Genomic DNA, 19746 nt, shown 5'->3' with positions numbered 1-19746 from the left:
TCCCTCTCCCTTCCTCTCTGTAAAAAAATCAATAAAAAATTTATTTTTTTAATAAAAGTGTCCAACTCCCAGTCTTGCCTTCTCTGGACTCTATTCAATTCAAATGGTAGAATCCCAGATCCCCTCTACCCAGTGCTTCCTGTAAGAAAACTGGGACAATTTGCTCAAAAAATGGAGAATTCCCTGATCATGGCAAAGCGGTGAAATACCTGCTACTTGGTGACCTCCTCACATATCCTATCTAATAAAAGAGTAGTATGCAAATTTATTGTAGCTCCGCTACAACCACAAGCCACACCCCCAGCCAATCAGGGGGAGTATGCAAATTAACCCAACCAAGATGGCTGTGGCCACAGAGAGAGCAGGAGACTTGAGTTGCCCCTGGCGATGGAGGAAGCCAAGCTTTCCACCTGCTCTGGCCTGCCTTGGCCTCCGCTCAAGGCTACAAAGTTTCAATTATAAAAGATAAATGGCCACCTGCAAACCACCACAGGCCCCTCACCCAGGCTGCCCCACACTCCAAGTGAACCCCCACCTTGACCCGGGACACCCTTCAGGGCAAACCAGCTGGCCCCCATCCGTGCACCAGGCCTCTATCCTATCTAATAAAATAATAGTATGCAAGTTGACTGTCACTCCAACACAGGATGGCTGCCCCCATGTGGACACAAGATGGCTGCCACAAGATGGCCAGCAGGGGAGGGCAGTTGGGAGGAACCAGGCCTGCAAGGGAGGGCAGTTGGGGGTGATCAAGCCTGCAGGGGAGGGCAGTTAGGGGTGACCAGGCTGTCAGAGGAGGGAAGTTGGGGGCGACCGGGCCTGCAGGGAAGTGCAGTTGGGGGGACCCAGGCCTTCAGGGGAGAGCAGTTGGAGGGGGACCAGGCCTGCAGGGGAGGGCAGTTAGGGGCAAATAGGCTGGCAGGGGAGCAGTTAGGCATCAATCAGGCTGTCAGGGGAGTGGTTAGGGGGTGATCAGGCTGGAAGGCAGAAGTGGTTAGGGGCAATCAGGAAGGCAGGCAGGCGAGCAGTTGGGAGCCAGCAGTCCTGGATTGTGAGAGGGATGTCCGACTGCCCCTACGGATCGGGCCTAAACAGGCAGTCGGACATCCCTCGAGGAGTCCCAGATTGGAGAGGGTGCAGGCTGGCCTGAGGGACAACCCCCCTCCGGTGCACGAATTTCATGCACCGGGCCTCTAGTCTCTTAAATACTTGGGATAGTTGACTACTTTGCCAAGTCTACCAAAGGACTTAAAACTTTACACAACATCCTGTATGTTTATTCAGATGGCCTGGGGCTTGCAGGTACCTGGCAGGAATGGTGGGCCGGGCAGAGGCCGCCTGCACAGATGGGAAAAGCCCCCAGGAGGACGTCATCTGGGGCAATGTGACAATAAAACAAGGCAGACAAACGCACCCCATTATAGGACTCCTAAAATACAGATAAAATACATTTTAACAATCCTCTTTAAGTGCATAGAAGAGCTTAAAAGAAATTAAGAGAAAGCTTTGAGAGGCCAAAAATGAAGCCTAAGCTTGAATTCAGATAGATAAGCAAATGTTAAAGCTAGTAACTGCTTTGAGGCAATTGTCACTCTCTGGTAACTTAGAGAGTTTGGTGAAAAGAAAAAAGAAAAGAAAAGAAAAGAAAAGAAAAGAAGAGAAGAGACGAGAAAAGGAAAGAAAAGAAAAGAAAAAGAGAAAAGAAAAGAAAAGCAAAGAAAAGAAAAGAAAAGGAACAGGCAGGTGAAGACAGAGCCTCGCGCCCTAGCCGACTGGGCTAAGTGAATAGAGCATCGACTTGACTGAAGGCTTGCAGGCTCGATCCCCAACCCTGGTGTTTCTCTCTCTGTGTCTCTCCCCCTCCTCCTCCTCTCTCTAAAAATCAATGGAAAAATATCCTCCAGTGAGGATTAACAACAACAACAACAGATAGAGCTTTGGGTCCATGAAAGAAAAGGAAACCCCCACACATAGAAAGTTGGAGGGCTATGTCCTCTGAAATCGAGTTAAATAGGTCCTGATAGGAGGGAAGTGCTGTCTGTTTTTGAGGATTTGTAACCCAAACCATCACTCACATGGGATTTTGGTTTAAATTTACATGGGCTGTGTAGTCTGAGAAACACAAATTGAGACTAATATATGAGGTGTTTGGTTAATAATAGCACCTTGCCCCCAGAACCTATCAAAAATAAACATATAAGCCCTAGCTGGTTTGGCTCGGTGGATGGGGTGTCAGCCTGCGGACTGAAGGGTCCCGGTCAGGGGCACATGCCAGGGTTGTGGGCTTGATCCCCAGTGGAGGGCATGCAGGAGGCAGCCGATCAATGATTCTCTCTCATCATTGATGTTTCTCTCTCTCTCTCCCTCTCCCTTCCTCTCTGAAATCAATAAAAAAATATTTAAAAATATATATATATAAAAACAAAACTTAAATAAATATTAAATTTAAAAGAAAATATGAGAAAGAGAGAGAGGGAGAGGGAGAGATTTGTTATTCCACTTATTCATGCATTCATTGCTTGCTCCTTGTATATGCCCTAACCGGAGGTAGAACCCGAAACCTTGGGGTATTGGGACGATGCTCTAACCAACTGAGCTACCCGGCCAGGGCCCAGAGATTTTGTTCTTATATAGTTGAACTTATCAAACTTTTCTTTTATGGATTCTTGCTTTCATGTTATTCTTAGGAAGCCCTTCTGGGTGCCACGATTGTAGAAATGTTCACCCATATTTATTTATTTTTAAAATATATTTTTATTGATTTCAGAGAGGAAGGGAGAGGGAGAGAGAAAAACATCCATGATGAGAGAGAATCATTGATCAGCTGCCTCCTGCACGCCCCCCACTGGGGGTGGAGCCTGCAACCCCTGCATTGGCCCTGACCTCCTGGTTCATAGGTTGAGGCTCAACCACCCAGCCACCGGCTGGGCCACCCATATTGATTTCTAGTGAGTTATGCTTTCAGTTTTTACATTGTGACCCTTGACCCATGTGAAATGTATTTTGACATAAGGAGCATGATTTCCCCCCTCAGCTGTCTTGCCAGTTGTTCCACCCCCATCACTGAATAATTCATGTTTGCCCACCGGTTTCAAATGCACTTGGTCACATGCTGATTTCCGCCCTCATCTCCTAGTCTCTGTGTCCTGTGCCATCACGCACCTTATGTAAATCTGCTCCAGAACCACCTGGCTTCGGGTGGTTTACGCCACGTTGAACCTTGATGCACAGTGGTTAGGGCCTCAGCTCTGAAACAGGCCGCCTGGTTCCCACCCTGGGCCTCCCCTTACCTCAGTCCACAGGTAGCCACTGAGCCTGCCGCTGGCTCCTCTCTCCCCTCCCCAGGCCCCGTCTGCCCAGGAACACGCGACCCCGGGGACCCTCCCCAAAGAGGAAGCTTGGAGACAAGATGCTCCGGGGAGTCAGGGATGACGGGTGGGCAGGGTTGGGAAGAGGTGACCCGCGCTTCTCCCCTAAGCACACAGCTCAGCCCGCTGCAGATTCCGGAAACCGTGGGGGAGGCGGGACCCTTCAGAGAGACGGGCCGAGAGCCCAGGCGAGTGAATGAGCGGGGAGGGGGGGGCGGGGGCGGGGTCTGGGCTGGGCTGGGGGTCTGGAGGGGGCACCTCGGAGCCCAGCATCCTCAGGGGAATTGCCTACATCGCCTTCCTGCTGCAGCGAGAGATCCAAACTGCTTCTGGCCCCAAAGCCCTGGCTTCCGTGGAGCCTGGCCTCGCGCACGGCACCCCCCGCCCCCCGCCCCCGCGAGTGCCCGCAGGAGCAACCGGTCTTCTCCAGACTCGCGCGTCGGCGGCAGGTAAAGGGGGGTGCAGTCGTCTTGGCCCCCAACTCCTGACCTCTCGGCGACCCAGGCGGCTGTTCCCGCCGCCAGCACCCTTCACCTCTGGACCTAGACTTCCGAGCCCCCCGCCCCCCATCTCCCTTCCCACGAATTTAGGGACCCAGACGCCGGAGTCGGGGCGGGGCGGGGAGGGTGGTGAACGCCCGCGGGGGAGCAGAAGCCCGGCGGCCAACCCCCCTCCCGTCCTCTGCTCTCCCTCCTCCCGCAAGTGGCGGATGGAGCGGCCCTGGAGCCCCCGCCTTCCCGGCAGGTGAGCGGGCCGAGGCCGGCGGGCGTGGACGTGGTAGGGGCGTCCCGCACTGACCGGCTCCGAGGCGGGTCCCCAGACGCCCCCTCGGAATCAGAGTCTTAGCTCGCCCCCAGCAGGTGGTCGCTTCTTTGATTCTCGGAGAGCTTGGCGGAGGGGCAGCCGAGCGGGCGGCCGGCCGGCCGGACCGGACAGAGGCTTTATCCCAGGCGAGTGCCAGGGCTGCGCGCCCCCCGGGGGCAGCAGAGTGAACTGCAGGTAGGAGGTCTTGAAAGGGTGACAAGGGGGTGGCTGCAGCCGGAGGCAGGGTGGGGGGTGGGGGTGGGGGGAGACCAGAAGCAGGGGCCCAGCGGGAAGGGCCTTGGGGGCTAAACCGGGCTGTCAGGGGCCTGGGAAGTGTTAGGCAAACCACCCTCGTGGCCAGGTTTATAGAATGACTGGAATAGTAAGTAGCCATTAAAAATACGTTTAGCCCTAGCCGGTTTGGCTCAGTGGAGAGAGCGCCGGCCTGCGGACCGAACGGTCCTGGGTTCCATTCTGGTCAAGGGCAGGTACCTTGGTTGCGGGCTCCTGCAGGAGGCAACCAATCGATGTGTTTCTCTCACATCGGTATTTCCCTTTGTCTTCCACTCTCTCTAAAAATCAATGGAAAAATACCCTTGGATGAAGATTAAAAAATAATAACAATAAATGTGTATTTTAAAAATACATTTTACATAGGAAAATACTCATGGATATAACAGAAGTGTATCTATCATAATGAAAGGGTAATATGCTAATTAGAGTGGACGTCTTCCGGAAGTCATTCCGGACGTCCTTCCTGATGAAGCCGGGTCCCGGGTGCCCGCAGGCGTCCAGAGGAGGGCAGCTGGTGCCAGCAGCCGGGGGAAGGAAGGCCCACTCTTGCACAAATTTTCGTGCATCGGGCCTCTAGTATACACTGAGTGGCCAGATGATTACGATCTCTGAACACATAATAATCTGGCCATTCAGTGTACTTCTCTTGAGTACCTCATTTATTTGATTTCAAAGATACTATAAATCGTGCACTTGGTCAGTTTTCCCCTTTGCACTGGCTGATAGAAAGCTCAGGGCAAGTAGATGGTTGATCTCCAGCAAAAGTCTAGAATACTTTTGGTACCCATTTGAGATACAAATACACCGAGTGGCCAGATTATTATGTGTTCAGAGATCACAATAATCTGGCCACTCAGTGTATATATAAGTCTCCAATTTGTAAGAAATACACACATGTTCATAAGTATGTATTTATATACTATATGTTATATTTAACAATATTGTCCATATATAATATATTCAATAATAATATTCAACGTGTAAGAAATATACATATATTATATCCTATGTATAATATATAACAATATCCAATACATAATCTATAGATAATAATACCTAATTTGAAAGAAATACAAATATATGAAATATTTACATATACACATAAAATGACAATATCCAATTTATAAAATTGGTTGTGCCTCCTTTCAAAACCTAAAGGAAACAAACATTTAAAATCATGGTATCGCCCAGCCGGGTGTAGCTCAGCGGTTGAGTGTTGACCCAGGAACCAAGAGGTCACCAGTTTGATTCCTGGTCAGGGCATATGCCCAGGTTGCGGGCTCAATCCCCAGTGGGGGGCGTGCAGGAGGCAGCCAATCAATGATTCTCTCTCATCATTGATGTTTCTCTCTCTCCCTCTCTCTTCCTCTCTGAAATCAATAAAATCATATTTTAATAAAACCAAAACATCAATGTGAGAGAGACACATTGATTGGTTGCCTCCTGCATGCACCCCAACCAGGGCCGGGGATCAAGCCTGCAACTGAGGTACATGCCCTTGACTTGAATTGAACCCAGTCCACGGGTGGATGCTCTATCCACTGAGTCAAACTGGCTAGGGCCAGCCTGTCATTTTCTTCCCAAAACATGATGGTAGCTTTTGTCCTGTATTCTATTTATATGATGTACTAGAGGCCCGGTGCACAAAATTCGTGCATGGGGGGGTGTCCCTCAGCCCAGCCTGCAACCTCTCTAATCTGGGACCCCTCAAGGGATGTCCAACGGCCCATTTAGGCCCAATCCCAGTAGGATTGGGCCTAAACGGGCAGTCGGACATTCCTTTCACAATCCAGGACTGCTGGCTCCCAACTGCTCGCCTGCCTGCCTTCCTGATTGCCCCTAACCGCTTCTGCCTGCCAGCCTGATCACCTCCTAACCACTCCCCTGACAGCCTGATTGATGCCTAACTGCTCCCCTGCCAACCTGTTTGCCCCTAACTGCCCTCCCCTGCAGGTCTGGTCACCCCTAACTGCCCTCCCCTACAGGCCTGGTCACCCCTAACTACCCTCCCCTGCAGGCCTGATCCCCCCAACTGCTCTCCCCTGCAGGCCTGGTTCCCCCCAACTGCCCTTCTCTGCAGGCCCTGTCACCCCCAACTTCCCTCCTCTGACAGCCTGGTCACCCCTAACTGCCCTCTCCTGCAGGCTTGATCACCCACAACTGCCCTCCCTTGCAGGCCTGGTCCCTCCCAACTGACCTCCCCTGCTGCCCATCTTGTGGCGGCCATCTTGTGTCCACATGGGGGCAGCCATCTTGTATGTTGGAGAGATGGTCAATTTGCATATTACTCTTTTATTAGATAGGATAACATTAATTGATTTTCAGATGTTGAACCAACCTTGCATTCCTGGGATAAATCATACTATATAATCCTCAGGCATGCACCATAACTTTGGGATGACAGTGGTGTTAGGAAGCCTCTCTTTTTCTCTTCCCCTCATCACACCCAGATTTTAGGATCCACTAAATTCCAGATGATTTCTCCTTCTTCCTTTTTTCTTTTATTTTTTCCCCCCAAAAGCTCTAAAGAATAACTTGTTCCACAACCTGATTGGTCAGTGCTCATGCTATAACGGTCATTAAATATTTTTTAAATTCCTTTATGCTAGTAAGATGAGAAAACTGAGTCTCGAAGAGATGAAAATATTTGCCTTAAGCCAATGACTAGTGAAAAGGGCCGAGATTTAAACTCTAGCCCTCACTGTTCTACATTAGTCTTCCTTGTGGAGTTTTACAGTTTGGTATCTGAGACATGACCCTTAAAGTCTGCTGTTTTTGGTGACCCCCAGATTCCCTCAGGAGTCAGTGGACCTGCCCGAAGAAAGCCATGGTGGCCTTGGAAGACAAAGAGCCAGAGGCCCACAAACAATCCCAAACTTTGTCATCCCCGCCCTTGAGACTCTCGGGCAAGATTCTGACCAAGACCCAAAACTTCGTTGTTCAGAATAAAAGAACGGAGAATATCTTGCTCCAGATTGCCTTCTCCATTGGGCTAGGCAGCATGTGGCGTTTCCCTTACCTCTGTCATCGGAACGGAGGAGGTAAGGCCAGGGACCTGGATGCTGAGGTTAAGGAAGAAATTTCGAGGATAGAAGTCTAGACTCCTGGGTTCCGGGGGAGGAAGGAAGTGAGGGAGGGCACCCAGCCCTGAGGGAGGGCACACCACCCCCCACCCCCGTAGAGCAAACCAATGAATGTTATGCATCGTATGAATAGAATACAGGACAAAAGCTGTCATACAGAGGGTGGGGGCCAGGGCTCCTGGCTGCCCATAGCACAGCTCCTGGCTCCCTTCTCCAGGTGACTTTATCCTGATATACTTCTTCCTGCTCTTCTTGCTCGGGATTCCCCTCTTGTACATGGAGATGGTCATGGGACAGTGGCTGCGCATGGACAGCATCCGGATCTGGAAACATCTCGTCCCCTTGATGGGAGGCCTAGGCTACGCTAGCATCCTGGTGAATGAGGGGCTTGGCCAAGAGGCATCCTCGCTCCCCGCCCCCCCCCCCATTGTGGTCTCCAAGTCCCCTGTCTCCGCCCTGTTCACCCCTCAGGCGCACTATGTCCACCCCCAGGTGTGCATCATGGTGAGCGTGTACAACAGCATCATCATCACCTGGTGCTTCTGCTTCCTGAGCAACTCCTTCTACCACCCTTTGCCCTGGACCCACTGCCCGCTGTTCAACAACAACGTCACCGGTGAGGAGAGGGGGAGGGGGGGCGCAGGGGCAGGCTCCAGGGGAGGCGGTGCCTGAGCGCCGGGGTTCCCCAGGCCTCTCCTGCCTTCGGACTGTGTCCCACCAGTACTTCTGGTACGAAGCCGCCCTGAACGCCACCGTCAACATTGAGGAAGGGGGCCAGCACCTTGTCCTGAATCTCACCTTGGGGACCTTAGCAACTTGGTGCCTCCTCTTCGTCATCATCATCACTGGGCTAAAGCTCTCCATGCCGGTAAGCCGCCCCCGGCCCCTGCAGCTTTACAAATCCTGAGATTCTCAGGATCCCAGTCTAGGCCAGTGATGGCGAACCTATGACACGCGTGTCAGCACTGACACGCGTAGCTATTTCTGATGACACGCGGCCGCATGCCGAGGATGAAACATTTGCTGCTCCTGAGGATGAAACGTTTGCGAAATAATGTTTTTTCCTCAAAGTGACACACTACCCGAGTTATGCTCAGTTCTTTGGCAAAGTTGGACACACCGAGCTCAAAAGGTTGCCCATCACTGGTCTAGACACTACCCAGCTCCTTCCTGATGACCTCTCTTCTCCAACCTCCACGGCCCTTTGACTCACCCAGACAACAACCTCAGATGCGGCCACCCAGCCTCTCCAGCAGGGGCCCTGAGGAAGAGGGTGGATCCCCCAGGCAGCTGTGTCAACCCCGCCTCTCACGAGAGCTGCTCTTCTCCCACCCGTGGCAGGAAGGAGTGCCTCCTGTCGACCCAGCTCCCTCTTCACCACACCATCCCCCATCCCCGTATCACAGCAGTAGAGACAAGTGGGAAGATAGCCTGGCCCCGAGCCTTCCACCTTCCTGCATTTTTTTAAAAAAAATATGTTTTTATTGATTTCAGAGAGGAAGGGAAAGAGAGAGAGAGAAACATCCATGAGGAGAGAGCATCCTGGATCGGCTGCCTCCTGCACTCCTGCACGCCCCACCCTGGGGATCGAGCCCGCAACCCGGGCATGTGCCCTTGACCGGGAATCGAGCCCGTGACCTCCTGGTTCCTAGGTCCACGCTCAACCGCTGAGCCACGCCGGCCAGGCCACCTTCCTGCATTTTGACAGGGCCTGTTGATCCCCACAGGAGCCCGCCCACTGGCACTGATTCCTTTCTGAGTTTCCCATTTAGAGTATTTTATTCCAATCCATACTTCCAGCCCATCCCTGTGGCACCTGGAGAATTTATTTCAGTGTGATCATTAGATCACTTCGGTTAACTTCACCAGCGTCTTCCGGCCCCGGCATCTACTCAGGCAATCGCGTTCACCCCCCATCCCTGAGGCTCTCAACTCACCATCTCTCACAGTCTCGGAAATAAACCACTCACACCAAAGCAGGTTTTCCTAAAGGCTTAGTAGGGGCACATGGGGGCGGGGGGGAGCCTTCCTCACCTGTCCCAAAGCAAAAAACAAAAACAAAAACAAAACACAAACAAACACAAAACTCTCTTCCCAGTTTCTTCTCCTCCCCTTTCACCTAGGAAGTTGTTTCCGTCAGCCTTCGGCCCCACTGGCTCCTCCCCCCGTTACTGTTCATAGGCCGTAAAACCAAGGTCCATGATGAATAATGTCCAACTGCCCCACCATTTAAAAGCCATCTATATCTGTGATCTCTCGCACCCCTTGTTAGTGGATCTCCCCCGCAAACGACATTGTTGTCTCCACAGAAGAATCCTCCCAGAGGGCCCTCCCTGGGCCACCTTAACACTGCCCACCTCCGCTTCTCTACTCCTGCCGACCTGTGGTCCCCTGCTCATGCTTGCCTCTGTCTTCCCCTCCTCCCCACTGCTCCTGACTTCCGGCTTCTGTCCTGACCCACCTGGACAGCTCCTGATTATCACGATATTCCTCCCCTGCTTCTTCTTCCTCGCCCTCCTGATCCGATGTCTCTTCCTGGAAGGCGCGGCCACCAGCCTCAAACATTTGGTGACGTCAGAGGTGAGGCCGGGGACTCCACACCTTCTCCCTCCCGCAGGACTTCTCTGAATCTCCTTCCCCTCCGTCTTCTTTCCTTCTGCCCCAGCCTGCCCCTCTTCCCGCGCACTGGGGGTCCCACGCCAAAACTGCTGGAACCCCCCTCCCATCCACAGCGCTCTTCCTGGGCCTCGTGGGACCTGTGGCACCAGGCGGGAGGCCACGTGCTCTATTCACTGGGCCTGGGCATGGGCACCACCATCAACATCTCCTCCTACAAGGCTGGAAGCAACAACTATGTCCTGGCGGTCTTGTGCGTGGCTGTGGTCAACCTGGTGATCTCATTGGTGGCCACGTCTATCATCTTTACGGTGCTGGGGTTCTGGATCAGCACCAGTGGCCATGCCTGTGTTAAGAAGTAAGTAATCACAGCCTTGGAGGTCCAAGAGGTCCACCCCCCCCTCTCTACCTTAGCAATTCCCCAGGCTTATAGGCTGTCAAGCTCAAACCTCACCAATAGTTAATCATCATCATCATCATCATCATCATCATCATCATCATCATCTCTAGCCCTAACTGGTTTGGCTCAGTGGATAGAGCGTCGGCCTGCGGACTGAAGGGTCCCTGGTTCGATTCTGGTCAAGGGCACTTACCTTGGTTGCAGGCTCCTCCCCGGCCCGGGCCTTGGTCAAGGCACGTGTAGGAGACAATCCATCAATGTACTTCTCTCACATCGATATTTCTGTCTTCCCCTCTCTCTTTCACTCTCTCTAAAAATCAATGGGGAAAATATCCTCAGTTGAGGATGAAGAGGAAAAAAAAAGAAAATATCAGGAATAAGAACAGGAGCATCATGATAGAGCCTGTAGACATTAAATAGGCAATAATGAAACACAGGGTGTCCCCAAAAATGTATACGCACTTTGAATGATTAAAAAGTCAGTGTTTATTAACACAGTTCATTTTCAAAATTTAAAATAATCCAAAGAATCATTTTTTGGTCAATGCCTGTTTTCCAACTGATGACCATTCTGGTCCAGGCACGGCTGATAACACAACGGAATCATAAACATCAAGAATCATTTCCTGCCCTAGCCGGTTTGGCTTAGTGGATAGAGCATCAGCGTGGGTTCCGGGTTCGATTCTGGTCAAGAGCATGTACCTTAGTTGCAGGCTCCTCCCCGGCCCGGGGCCCTGCTCAGGGCTGCTGCAGGAGGCAACCAATCGATGTGTTTCTCTCACATCATCTTTCTCTCTGTCTTTCCCCCTCTCTCTTCCATTCTCTCTGAAAATCAATGGAAAAATATCCTCAGGTGAGGATTAACAAAAACAAACAAACAATAAATAAATAAAGGTGATTAAATGTTTTTTTTTAAAAAAAGAATCGTTTCGTTTGGTACTTGTGTGCTCTCAGTGCACCGACTATTGCCGCTTTTGTACTGTAAACTTTATCTTTTATGTATCCCCATAAAAAAGTCTAGTGGATAAATTTTCTCTGTTCAAAGCTTAGTCTGGCTTCACCCATAATTTCAAATCTGTTAAACCTGAAAAGGAGGGAAAATTAAGTGTGTTAACAGCTGTTAAAGTGTGTATACATTTTTTTTGGGGGGGGGACACCCTATATTATCAAATTTATACCAACACATTTAATAACTTAAAGGAAATAGACACACTTCTTGATTTATTTTTTTATTTTAAAAAATATATTTTATTGATTTTTTACAGAGAGGAAGGGAGAGGGAGAGAGAGTTAGAAACATCAATGAGAGAGAAACATCGATCAGCTGCCTCCTGCACACCCCCTACTGAGGATGTGCCTGCAACCAAGGTACATGGCCTTGACCGGAATCGAACCTGGGACCCTTCAGTCCGCAGGCCGACGCTCTATCCACTGAGCCACACCGGCCAGGGCTGGACAAACGTCTTGAGAGGCACAAATTATCTGTGTGGACCTCCCAGGGTGACTCACCCCGGTCTATGTGCTTTGTGTCCTATCCCTATCCAGTTGCCTGGTGACTTAGCTGCACTCATCTTGGGCAACCTTTCCAGTCCTCAGTTTCCCTAGTTTGTCAACAGCAGAGAGGCCAGCTGGTCTCCATCACCTTTCCTCTCCTCTCCTTCCCTTTCAGGAGTGTCCTCTGGGTGCTGGATATGATAAAAAGGGGGGTGCTGCCTCAGAATGTCAGCCCTCCCCCAGGCATCCTGACCCCGCTGGACTACCTAAAGTGGATAGACAGCCTCCCTGAACACCTCCAGTACCAGATCATGCACGCCTCCCCATCCTGCAGCATCGAGGCTCTGAGCAAAGAGGTGTGTTTGGGGTGTGTGGGTGTGTGTGGGGGGTGTGCATCCCAAAGGCCCCAGAGGACACTGGGAAATGTATTTCTCAGGAGCCTCACGGGCCACCCAAGCATCTTCTTCTTCTTTTTTTTTTTTTAAATATATTGATTTTTCACAGAGAGGAAGGGAGAGGGATAGAGAGCTAGAAACATCGATGAGAGAGAGACATCGACCAGCTGCCTCCTGCACACCCCCCACCGGGGGACGCGCCCGCAACCAATGTACATGCCCTTGACCGGACTTGAACCTGGGACCTTCCAGTCCGCAGACCGACGCTCTATCCACTGAGCCAAACCGGTTTCGGCCCAAGCATCTTCTGAGGCAGGAAACGGTTGTAATCACATTCCCACCACCATTTTGTGTGCACCAGGGCCTCGGCTAGGTTGTCACTCTACTTGAATTCTCACACGGATCCTAGGACCCCCTATTTGTTAGAGGAGGAAACGGGTGAAACTCACACAACTTAGGAAACCGAGAAGGGCAAACACTCGGCCATTCACTCCCCACTGCCCAGGACAGACATTGCTAATCGACCACCGCACCATCCCCCCCACCCCCACCCTCTCATCCAGACCCGCCCCTGCCTCAGAGGCCTTCTCCCCCACAGTTCATGCAGGGCCCTGGCCTGGCATTCCCAGCCTTCTCCCAAGCCGTCTCGTTGCTGCCCGGTGCCCCTTTCTGGGCCTTTGTCTTCTTCCTGACCCTGTTCATGATGCAGCTGACCACCTTGGTGAAAATCGTGGAAAGCATCGTCTTTCCCCTCCATAACGCCATCTGGTTCATCAGGAAGCAACCCATGGTGCTCCCAGGTACTGGGGGGCCTCCCACCAGCGAAAACCCTGTCCTGCTGCCTTCCCCTCCCCGAGCCACCCCAATCTCCAGGGCTCGCTTTGACCCCGGACCCAGCCCTACCCATTGACCTCAACGTGGCCAAACCTGCCTCTGCCTTAGTGGTCGTCTGCCTGGGCGGTTTCCTGGGCAGCCTCGTCTTCACCAGCCGGGCCGGCAGCTACATAATGTCTTTGTTTGATGAGGCACTCGTCCCGCTGACCCTTTTCATCATCGTGGTCTTCCAGAATGGGACCCTGGCCTGGGTCTATGGAGCTAACAGGTCATGCCCAAACCCCAGGGTCTTCCCAGCCAGGGGCCCCCTCCCGGGTCTCCGAGCAGAGCTGGGGCACAATCCGAGAGCAGGGGACTGCAGGAGGCGGTGACCTGGGCGCAGCCGGGTGGGTTCTGAGGGACCCAGCAGTCAGGACCTAGGGGGCTCAGGTTCCCCCTGCCATTGTCCACATGAGCTTGTCTGAAGGCAGAGGGCCGGGGTGGTGCATGCCCCCTGGATTGGGGGATTCCTCTGGCAGGACTCCGCATCCCCGAGGAGTGGAGAACTTGTGAGAGAACCAGAGAGCCGGCGGGCCTGTCTTCCCCAGGGCTCCGGGCCCCGGGGGGCCAGGGGAGGGCTCCGTCCCAGATGTCCGTGCCCGTCGCCCCCCCGCAGGTTCCGGGAGGAGATGTACAGCGAGCTGGGCCGCTTGCTGTGGTCCTCCTGCCCCTTCCTGTGGTGCTACGTGACCATGCCCGGGCTGCTGGTCCTTCTCACCATCTGCCTCTTGCATCTCTACAACAAGGCGCCGCCCTACTACATCGCCTGGAACAGCAGCATAGTGAGGCCCTGACCCTGCCTCCCGCTCCTCACTCTGGGGACCCTTTGCCAGATGTCCTCCCCTTACCATCCCCAGGGACCATCGAACCAACTCCCCGGGCCCTGGGGCCTCTGGTCCTCCACATCCCCTGGACCCAAAGGCCCTCGCTACCCCTTCCTCCCACCCCGGCCCCATCTCTGCCTCCAGGGCCAGGAGATAGAACAGCCCTACCTGCAGAGCACCCTGGGCTGGATCACCTTCCTCGGCATCGTCGTCCTGCTGCCAATCCCCATCTACCCGCTCCAGCACTGGTGGTTCCTGCAGGACCACATCGCCAGCGACCCCTTTGAGAAGCTCCTGTCCAAAAAGGCAACCGTGGTGCCCCTCAAGCCCTCCGACTGGCCCAAGTACCACTCGGCGAAGCCCACCTTCCAGGAGAGGAAGAGCGAGAACTCGCTGATGATGATGAGGTCCAGCGTGCCCTTGTTCCGGGAGCCCAACGAGGACCCCGAGTGGCGGGAAGAGATGCCCTTCAGTCGGCAAACGGAGAGCTACTCGGGGTTCAGCCTGCCTTTTGTGTCCTCCCTGCCGTCGGCCGTCTCCATGAGCCTCCCGGCTTCCAGGCAGGCGAGCGCGCTCTCCGTGGCCGCCGACGGCGAGAGGCGCCGGACCAAGGCAGACAGCGTGCCCAAGAAGGCCGGCCCCTAGCCGCGGGCCCCGCCCACTGCCCCCAGGAGCGCGTCTGTCCGACCAATGGCGGCCGGGGTGCCCGCCTGGGGGCAGGAACCATTGGCTCTGCCAGGAAGGAAGGGGAGGGGCGTGTGGAAAACTTCCTAGCAACCGGTGACGTCACTCAGCGGGGCCTCGGCGGGAGCCGGGCCGCCCCAGGCTCCCTCCTCTCCGGGAACAGCAGCGATTCTGCGTCAGGGGGACACTCTGCTCGGAGACCGGATAACCCAGAAGAAGAATGCACTGGCCTGCTCACAGGGCTGGACCTGAGGCCCCCTTCCTCCCGGTGAAGTGGGGGCACCATGATGGGGAGGGGCGTCCCAGTACTTTCCAGGACCTGACTTCCCAGTTATGGAGACAGACACCCCCCGCCTCCACCACCCAGCTGGATCAGCGCGGTGGCAAACATCTGGGGGCCGCCCTCTCAGAACGGGGGGGGGGGGGGGGGGGAGGGCTGGCACAGCAATGCTGTGGGTCAATAAAGCAGTCCGCTGGGACTAGTGTTCTCTCTGTGAGCGAGCCCCCCCGCCCCCCGCCTCCTCCACCCCCACCCCACCCCCTGCCACACACGCACCCTCCAAATGCCAGTCCCTGGTGAACTGAGTGTCCAACTGGTGACTCCAATCTCCCTTCAAGGCACAGATACTGAGTTTCTAGACCCTCTCCTTGTCCTGGGGTTGAGCCAAACCGTGGGGCAACTTTTTGGCAACCATCAGTATCACTCAGACTAGAACATAACCCCTAAAATCTAGGTTGGCAACTGGGGACCCTACTGAATCTGTCCCAAACTGCCATCTCACTGCTACTACCGAGACGGTAGCCTGCCTAGACTCACCTGGTGTTAGGCTTTGTTCTTCCCTGGGGTAGAGTGTCACCCACTTGGGCCTGGGAGGTGGATCGCCTGGGTTCCGCGGGCTCAGGACCAAGGTGTGTTGGAGAACTCGGAGCTTATTAGAGTTGTCTGTGCGAGTAGGTGGCTCCGCTCCCCTCCCCCCCTCTTCAAATGTCACCTGGAGTTAAAGCGGCTCAGGGGGCGGAGCCACTTCTAGAAACCCTACCCCCTCATGGCTTCCTGGGCAAAACCCCTTCTCCCCCACTCCCCACCCCCACAGGTCAGGACCTGGAGAGCCAGTGCCAGCTCCCATCACACCCACTGTAGCTCTCAATGGCTTCCCAAATCTTTTTTTTTTTTAATATATTTTATTGATTTATTTATTTATTTATATTTATATATATTTTTTTTTTACAGAGAGGAAGGGAGAGGGATAGAGAGTTAGAAACATCATGAGAAACATCAATCTGCTGCCTCCTGCACACCTCCTACTGGGGATGTGCCCGCAACCAAGGTACATGCCCTTGACCGGAATCGAACCTGGGACCCTTGAGTTCGCAGGCCGACGCCCTGTCCACTGAGCCAAACCGGTTAGGGTGGCTTCCCAAATCTCCACCTGCTTTCTCACACCTTTCATTTACCTCTAGGCATTCTTTATCGCACTCCCCCATCAGGGACATTCTGAGGCACTATCAGGAACACCTGTAGGAAATGTATGTGTGAACTAGTGTCACTCTACGTGCCAGAAGCAGTGACGCTTCATTTGTTTTGCTTCTTGGGGGTTAAAAAAAATAGTCATTTTAAAAATATATATTGTTATTGATTTCAGAGAGAATGATGAGAGAGAATAATTGATCAGCCGCCCCCTCATTGGAACCAAGCCTGCAACCCAGGCATGTGCCCTGACCGGGAATTGAACCATGACCTCCTGTTTCATAGGTCGATGCTCAACCACTGAACCACGCCAGCCATGCAGCCATCAGCATTTTAAAAAATGGATTTTTAGAGAGAGAGGAAGGGAGAGGGAGAGAGAGAGATATCAGTGCGAGAGAGAAGCATCCATTGGTTGCCTCCCTCACACACCCCGATGGGCGATCAAATCTGCAGCCCGGGTTATGTGCCCTGACTGGGACTCGAACTGGCCACCATTCGGTGCACAGAACGACACTCAACCAACTGAGTCACACAGGCCAGAACCATCAGCTTTTAACTTAGCTCAACAGGTAGCAAACCAGGCCCAGTGGATTGTGGGAACCTCTGGAAATGGGGGTGGGGGGCACACTGAGCTAGTGGCTTTGCTTCAGGCAGTAGAGTGGGGACAGCCTTCCCTCCAAAGGGGTAACTGCTACTTTTCCATTGCAAAACAGATATATGGGGACCAGGCCGGCTGCACCCCCGAATATACCGTTCACACCTCACCATTTCAGACCTTACTAGCTGTCCTACGCCAAAACGGACACGTAAGGCTAGGGAGTCACAAGGCCTCCCGAGGGTCAGGGCGCTGGTTGCTTTCAAGGAGAGCTTAATAGCTGCCTTTTCCTAAAAGGGGTGCACATGGCCCTTGCTGGGGTGGCTTGGATAGAGCGTCAGCCTGTGGACTGAAGAGTCCCAGGTTCGATTCCCAGTGGGGGCACATGCCCGGGTTGCTGGCTCCATCGCCAGTAGGGGGCATGCAGGAGGCAGACAATGATTTTTTTTTCTCTCATCATTGATGTTTCTATCTCTCTCTCCCTCTCCCTCTCTGAAATCAATAAAAAAATATTTTAAAGGGGGGGTGTAATGGTGGCTACCTCAGGCAGGTGGCGCTGTTGCACTGGGAAATGGCCTCCGTACTCAGCCATTAAATAGTACAGTTGAGGTTTCCCTTTCTCCTCCTGGATTCTGCATTGCTCCTGTAGACTCCCACCCCCGAGAGGACCGCACATATTGCAGTTGCTGGATGGCAGACCCCGACGCTTACAGGATATCCACAGTGTGAGCATGTGAGACATCAGTGTCAACTCTCCCTTCCATAGTGGGAGCCGCTGCCTGGATGGTGTGGCTCAGTGGTTGGTTGAGCATCAACCTATGAGCCTGGTTGCGGGCTCAATCCCCAGTGTGGGGCGCGCAGGAGGCAGCCAATCAATGATTCTCTCTCATCATGGATGTTTCTATCTCTCCCTTCCCCTCTGAAATCAATAAAAAATATTTTTAGAAAATAGTGGAGCCCTAACCAGTTTGGCTCAGTGGATAGAGCGTCGGCCTGCACACTGAAGGGTCCCAGGTTCGATTCCAGTCAAGGGCATGTACCTTGGTTGAGGGCACATCCCCAGTAGGGGGTGTACAGGAGGCAGCTGATCAATGTTTCTCTCTCATCGATGTTTCTAACTTCTATCCCTCTCCCTTCCTCTCTGTAAAAAAACACACCAATAAGCCCTAGCTGGTTTGGTCCAGTGGATAGAGCATCAGCCTGAGGACTGTGGGGTCCCAGGTTTGATTCTGGTCAAGGGCACATGCCCAGGTTGTGGGCTCGATCCCCAAGAGGCAACCAGTCAATGGTTCTCTCTCATTATTGATGTTTCTCTCTCTCTCTCTTCCTCTATGAAATAAATAAAAACATATATATTTTTAAATCAATAAAATATATTTTGAAAAAATAGTGGAAGCCACAACTGCACACTGAATGGCCCAAAGGTCCCTACCTCACAAGGTCACTTTAGCTTTCTTCCCCCACTCTGAGCCTTCTCCAGTGAATTCAGATGCGTTTGCGTTTTCCTCCTCGGGGAACGTGGACCAAGGAGTCTAACACGCACGAGTCAGGTCTGCAGCATCAGCCTGAGAGATATCCCACCTGTGGGAAATACTGTGTCCAATTCCATAAGGCTGGTCCTTGCTGGACCTCCTGGGTAGAGGCTGCAGGACCAACAGTTCCCCCTTCTACTTTTTTTGTTAATCCTCACCCGAGGATATTTTTTCCATTGGTTTTCTTTTTAGAGAGAGTGGAAGGGGGGTGGAAGGGGAGAGAGAAACATCCATGTGAGAGAGAGACATCGATTGGTTGCGAGCACCCCAACCCGGGCGGGGATTGAACCTGCAACCGAGGTACAGGCCCTTGACCAGGAATTGAACCTGAGACCCTTTGGTGCACGGGCAGAGGCTCTAACCACTGAGCAACACCAGCCAGGGCAGTTCATCCTAAGCTATGAAATGTCTATTTGAGCCCAGATAGTCCTCAAGATGGTGACTTGGATGGCAGGGCCTTCACTTACATCTTCATTCAAGGTCCATCCAGTATTATTTTACTGTGATTGTGTGGCAGGCAAGGCAACATAAGCAGTGGAGGTCATTACTAAAAAGTCATGCCTTCCGAAGATGTACAAATGGCCAGCAAGCGCGTGGAAAGAAGTTCAACACCATTCGTCATCAGGGGAATGTAAATCAAACCCACACGTAGATGCCACTTCACACCCACCAGGATATCGATAACCAAAAAAAAGCGGGGGAGGGGAGAAACAAGTGCGGGTGTGGAGCCGGAACCTCGTACACTGCTGGTGGGAATGTGAAATGGTGTAGTCGCTGTGAAAAGCATTTTGGCAGTTCCTCAAAAGTTAAACAAAAAATATCAGCAATCCCACTTCTAGGAATACATTATACCCCAAAGAACTGAAAACAGGCCTTCAAAAAGACATGTAGCCCTAGCTGGCTTGGCTAAGTGGATAGAGTGTCGGTCTGCAAACTGAAGGGTTGCGGGTTCGATTCTGGTCAAGGGCATATGCCTGGGTTGCGGGCTCGATCCCCAGTGGGGGGCGTGCAGGAGGCAGCCAGTCAATGATTCTCTCTTATCACTGATGTTTCTATCTCTCTCTCCCTCTCTCTTCCTCTCTGAAATAAATAAAAACATATTAAAAAATAATAAAAGACATGTACACGAACATTCACAGCAGCATTATTCATAACTAACCAAAACTAGAAACCACTTAAATGTCTGTCAACAGACGAATGGGTAAAAATAAAAGTGACATACCCATACTATGGATAGTATTCAGCCACAGAAAGGAAGTTCTGATATGACATGAGTGAACCTTGAAAAGACTGGGCTAAGTGAAAGAAGTCAGACAC

The 19746-nt window shown here is 52.6% G+C and overlaps 1 protein-coding gene across 1 annotated transcript; it reads left to right on the top strand.

Moving 5' to 3' along the window:
• Nucleotides 1-7293: 7293 nt before the first annotated feature.
• On the top strand, nucleotides 7294-14155 carry LOC307116124 (orphan sodium- and chloride-dependent neurotransmitter transporter NTT5-like; the record flags this gene model as incomplete). Its single annotated transcript, XM_079799800.1, has 9 exons — nucleotides 7294-7507; nucleotides 7767-7924; nucleotides 8021-8165; nucleotides 8239-8417; nucleotides 10019-10129; nucleotides 10282-10523; nucleotides 12234-12414; nucleotides 13052-13253; nucleotides 13351-14155. The coding sequence occupies 9 exons, from the start codon at nucleotides 7294-7296 to the stop codon at nucleotides 13656-13658; spliced, it is 1740 nt and encodes a 579-aa protein (XP_079655926.1). The 3' UTR covers nucleotides 13659-14155.
• Between the last annotated feature and the right edge of the window lie 5591 nt (nucleotides 14156-19746).

The sequence above is a fragment of the Cnephaeus nilssonii genome, assembly GCF_951640355.1.
Source record: "Cnephaeus nilssonii genome assembly, chromosome: 20".
Lineage (NCBI taxonomy): Eukaryota > Metazoa > Chordata > Mammalia > Chiroptera > Vespertilionidae > Cnephaeus > Cnephaeus nilssonii.
The sequence above is the reverse complement of the archived record's forward strand: the minus strand, read 5'-3'. Positions and strand labels throughout refer to the sequence as shown.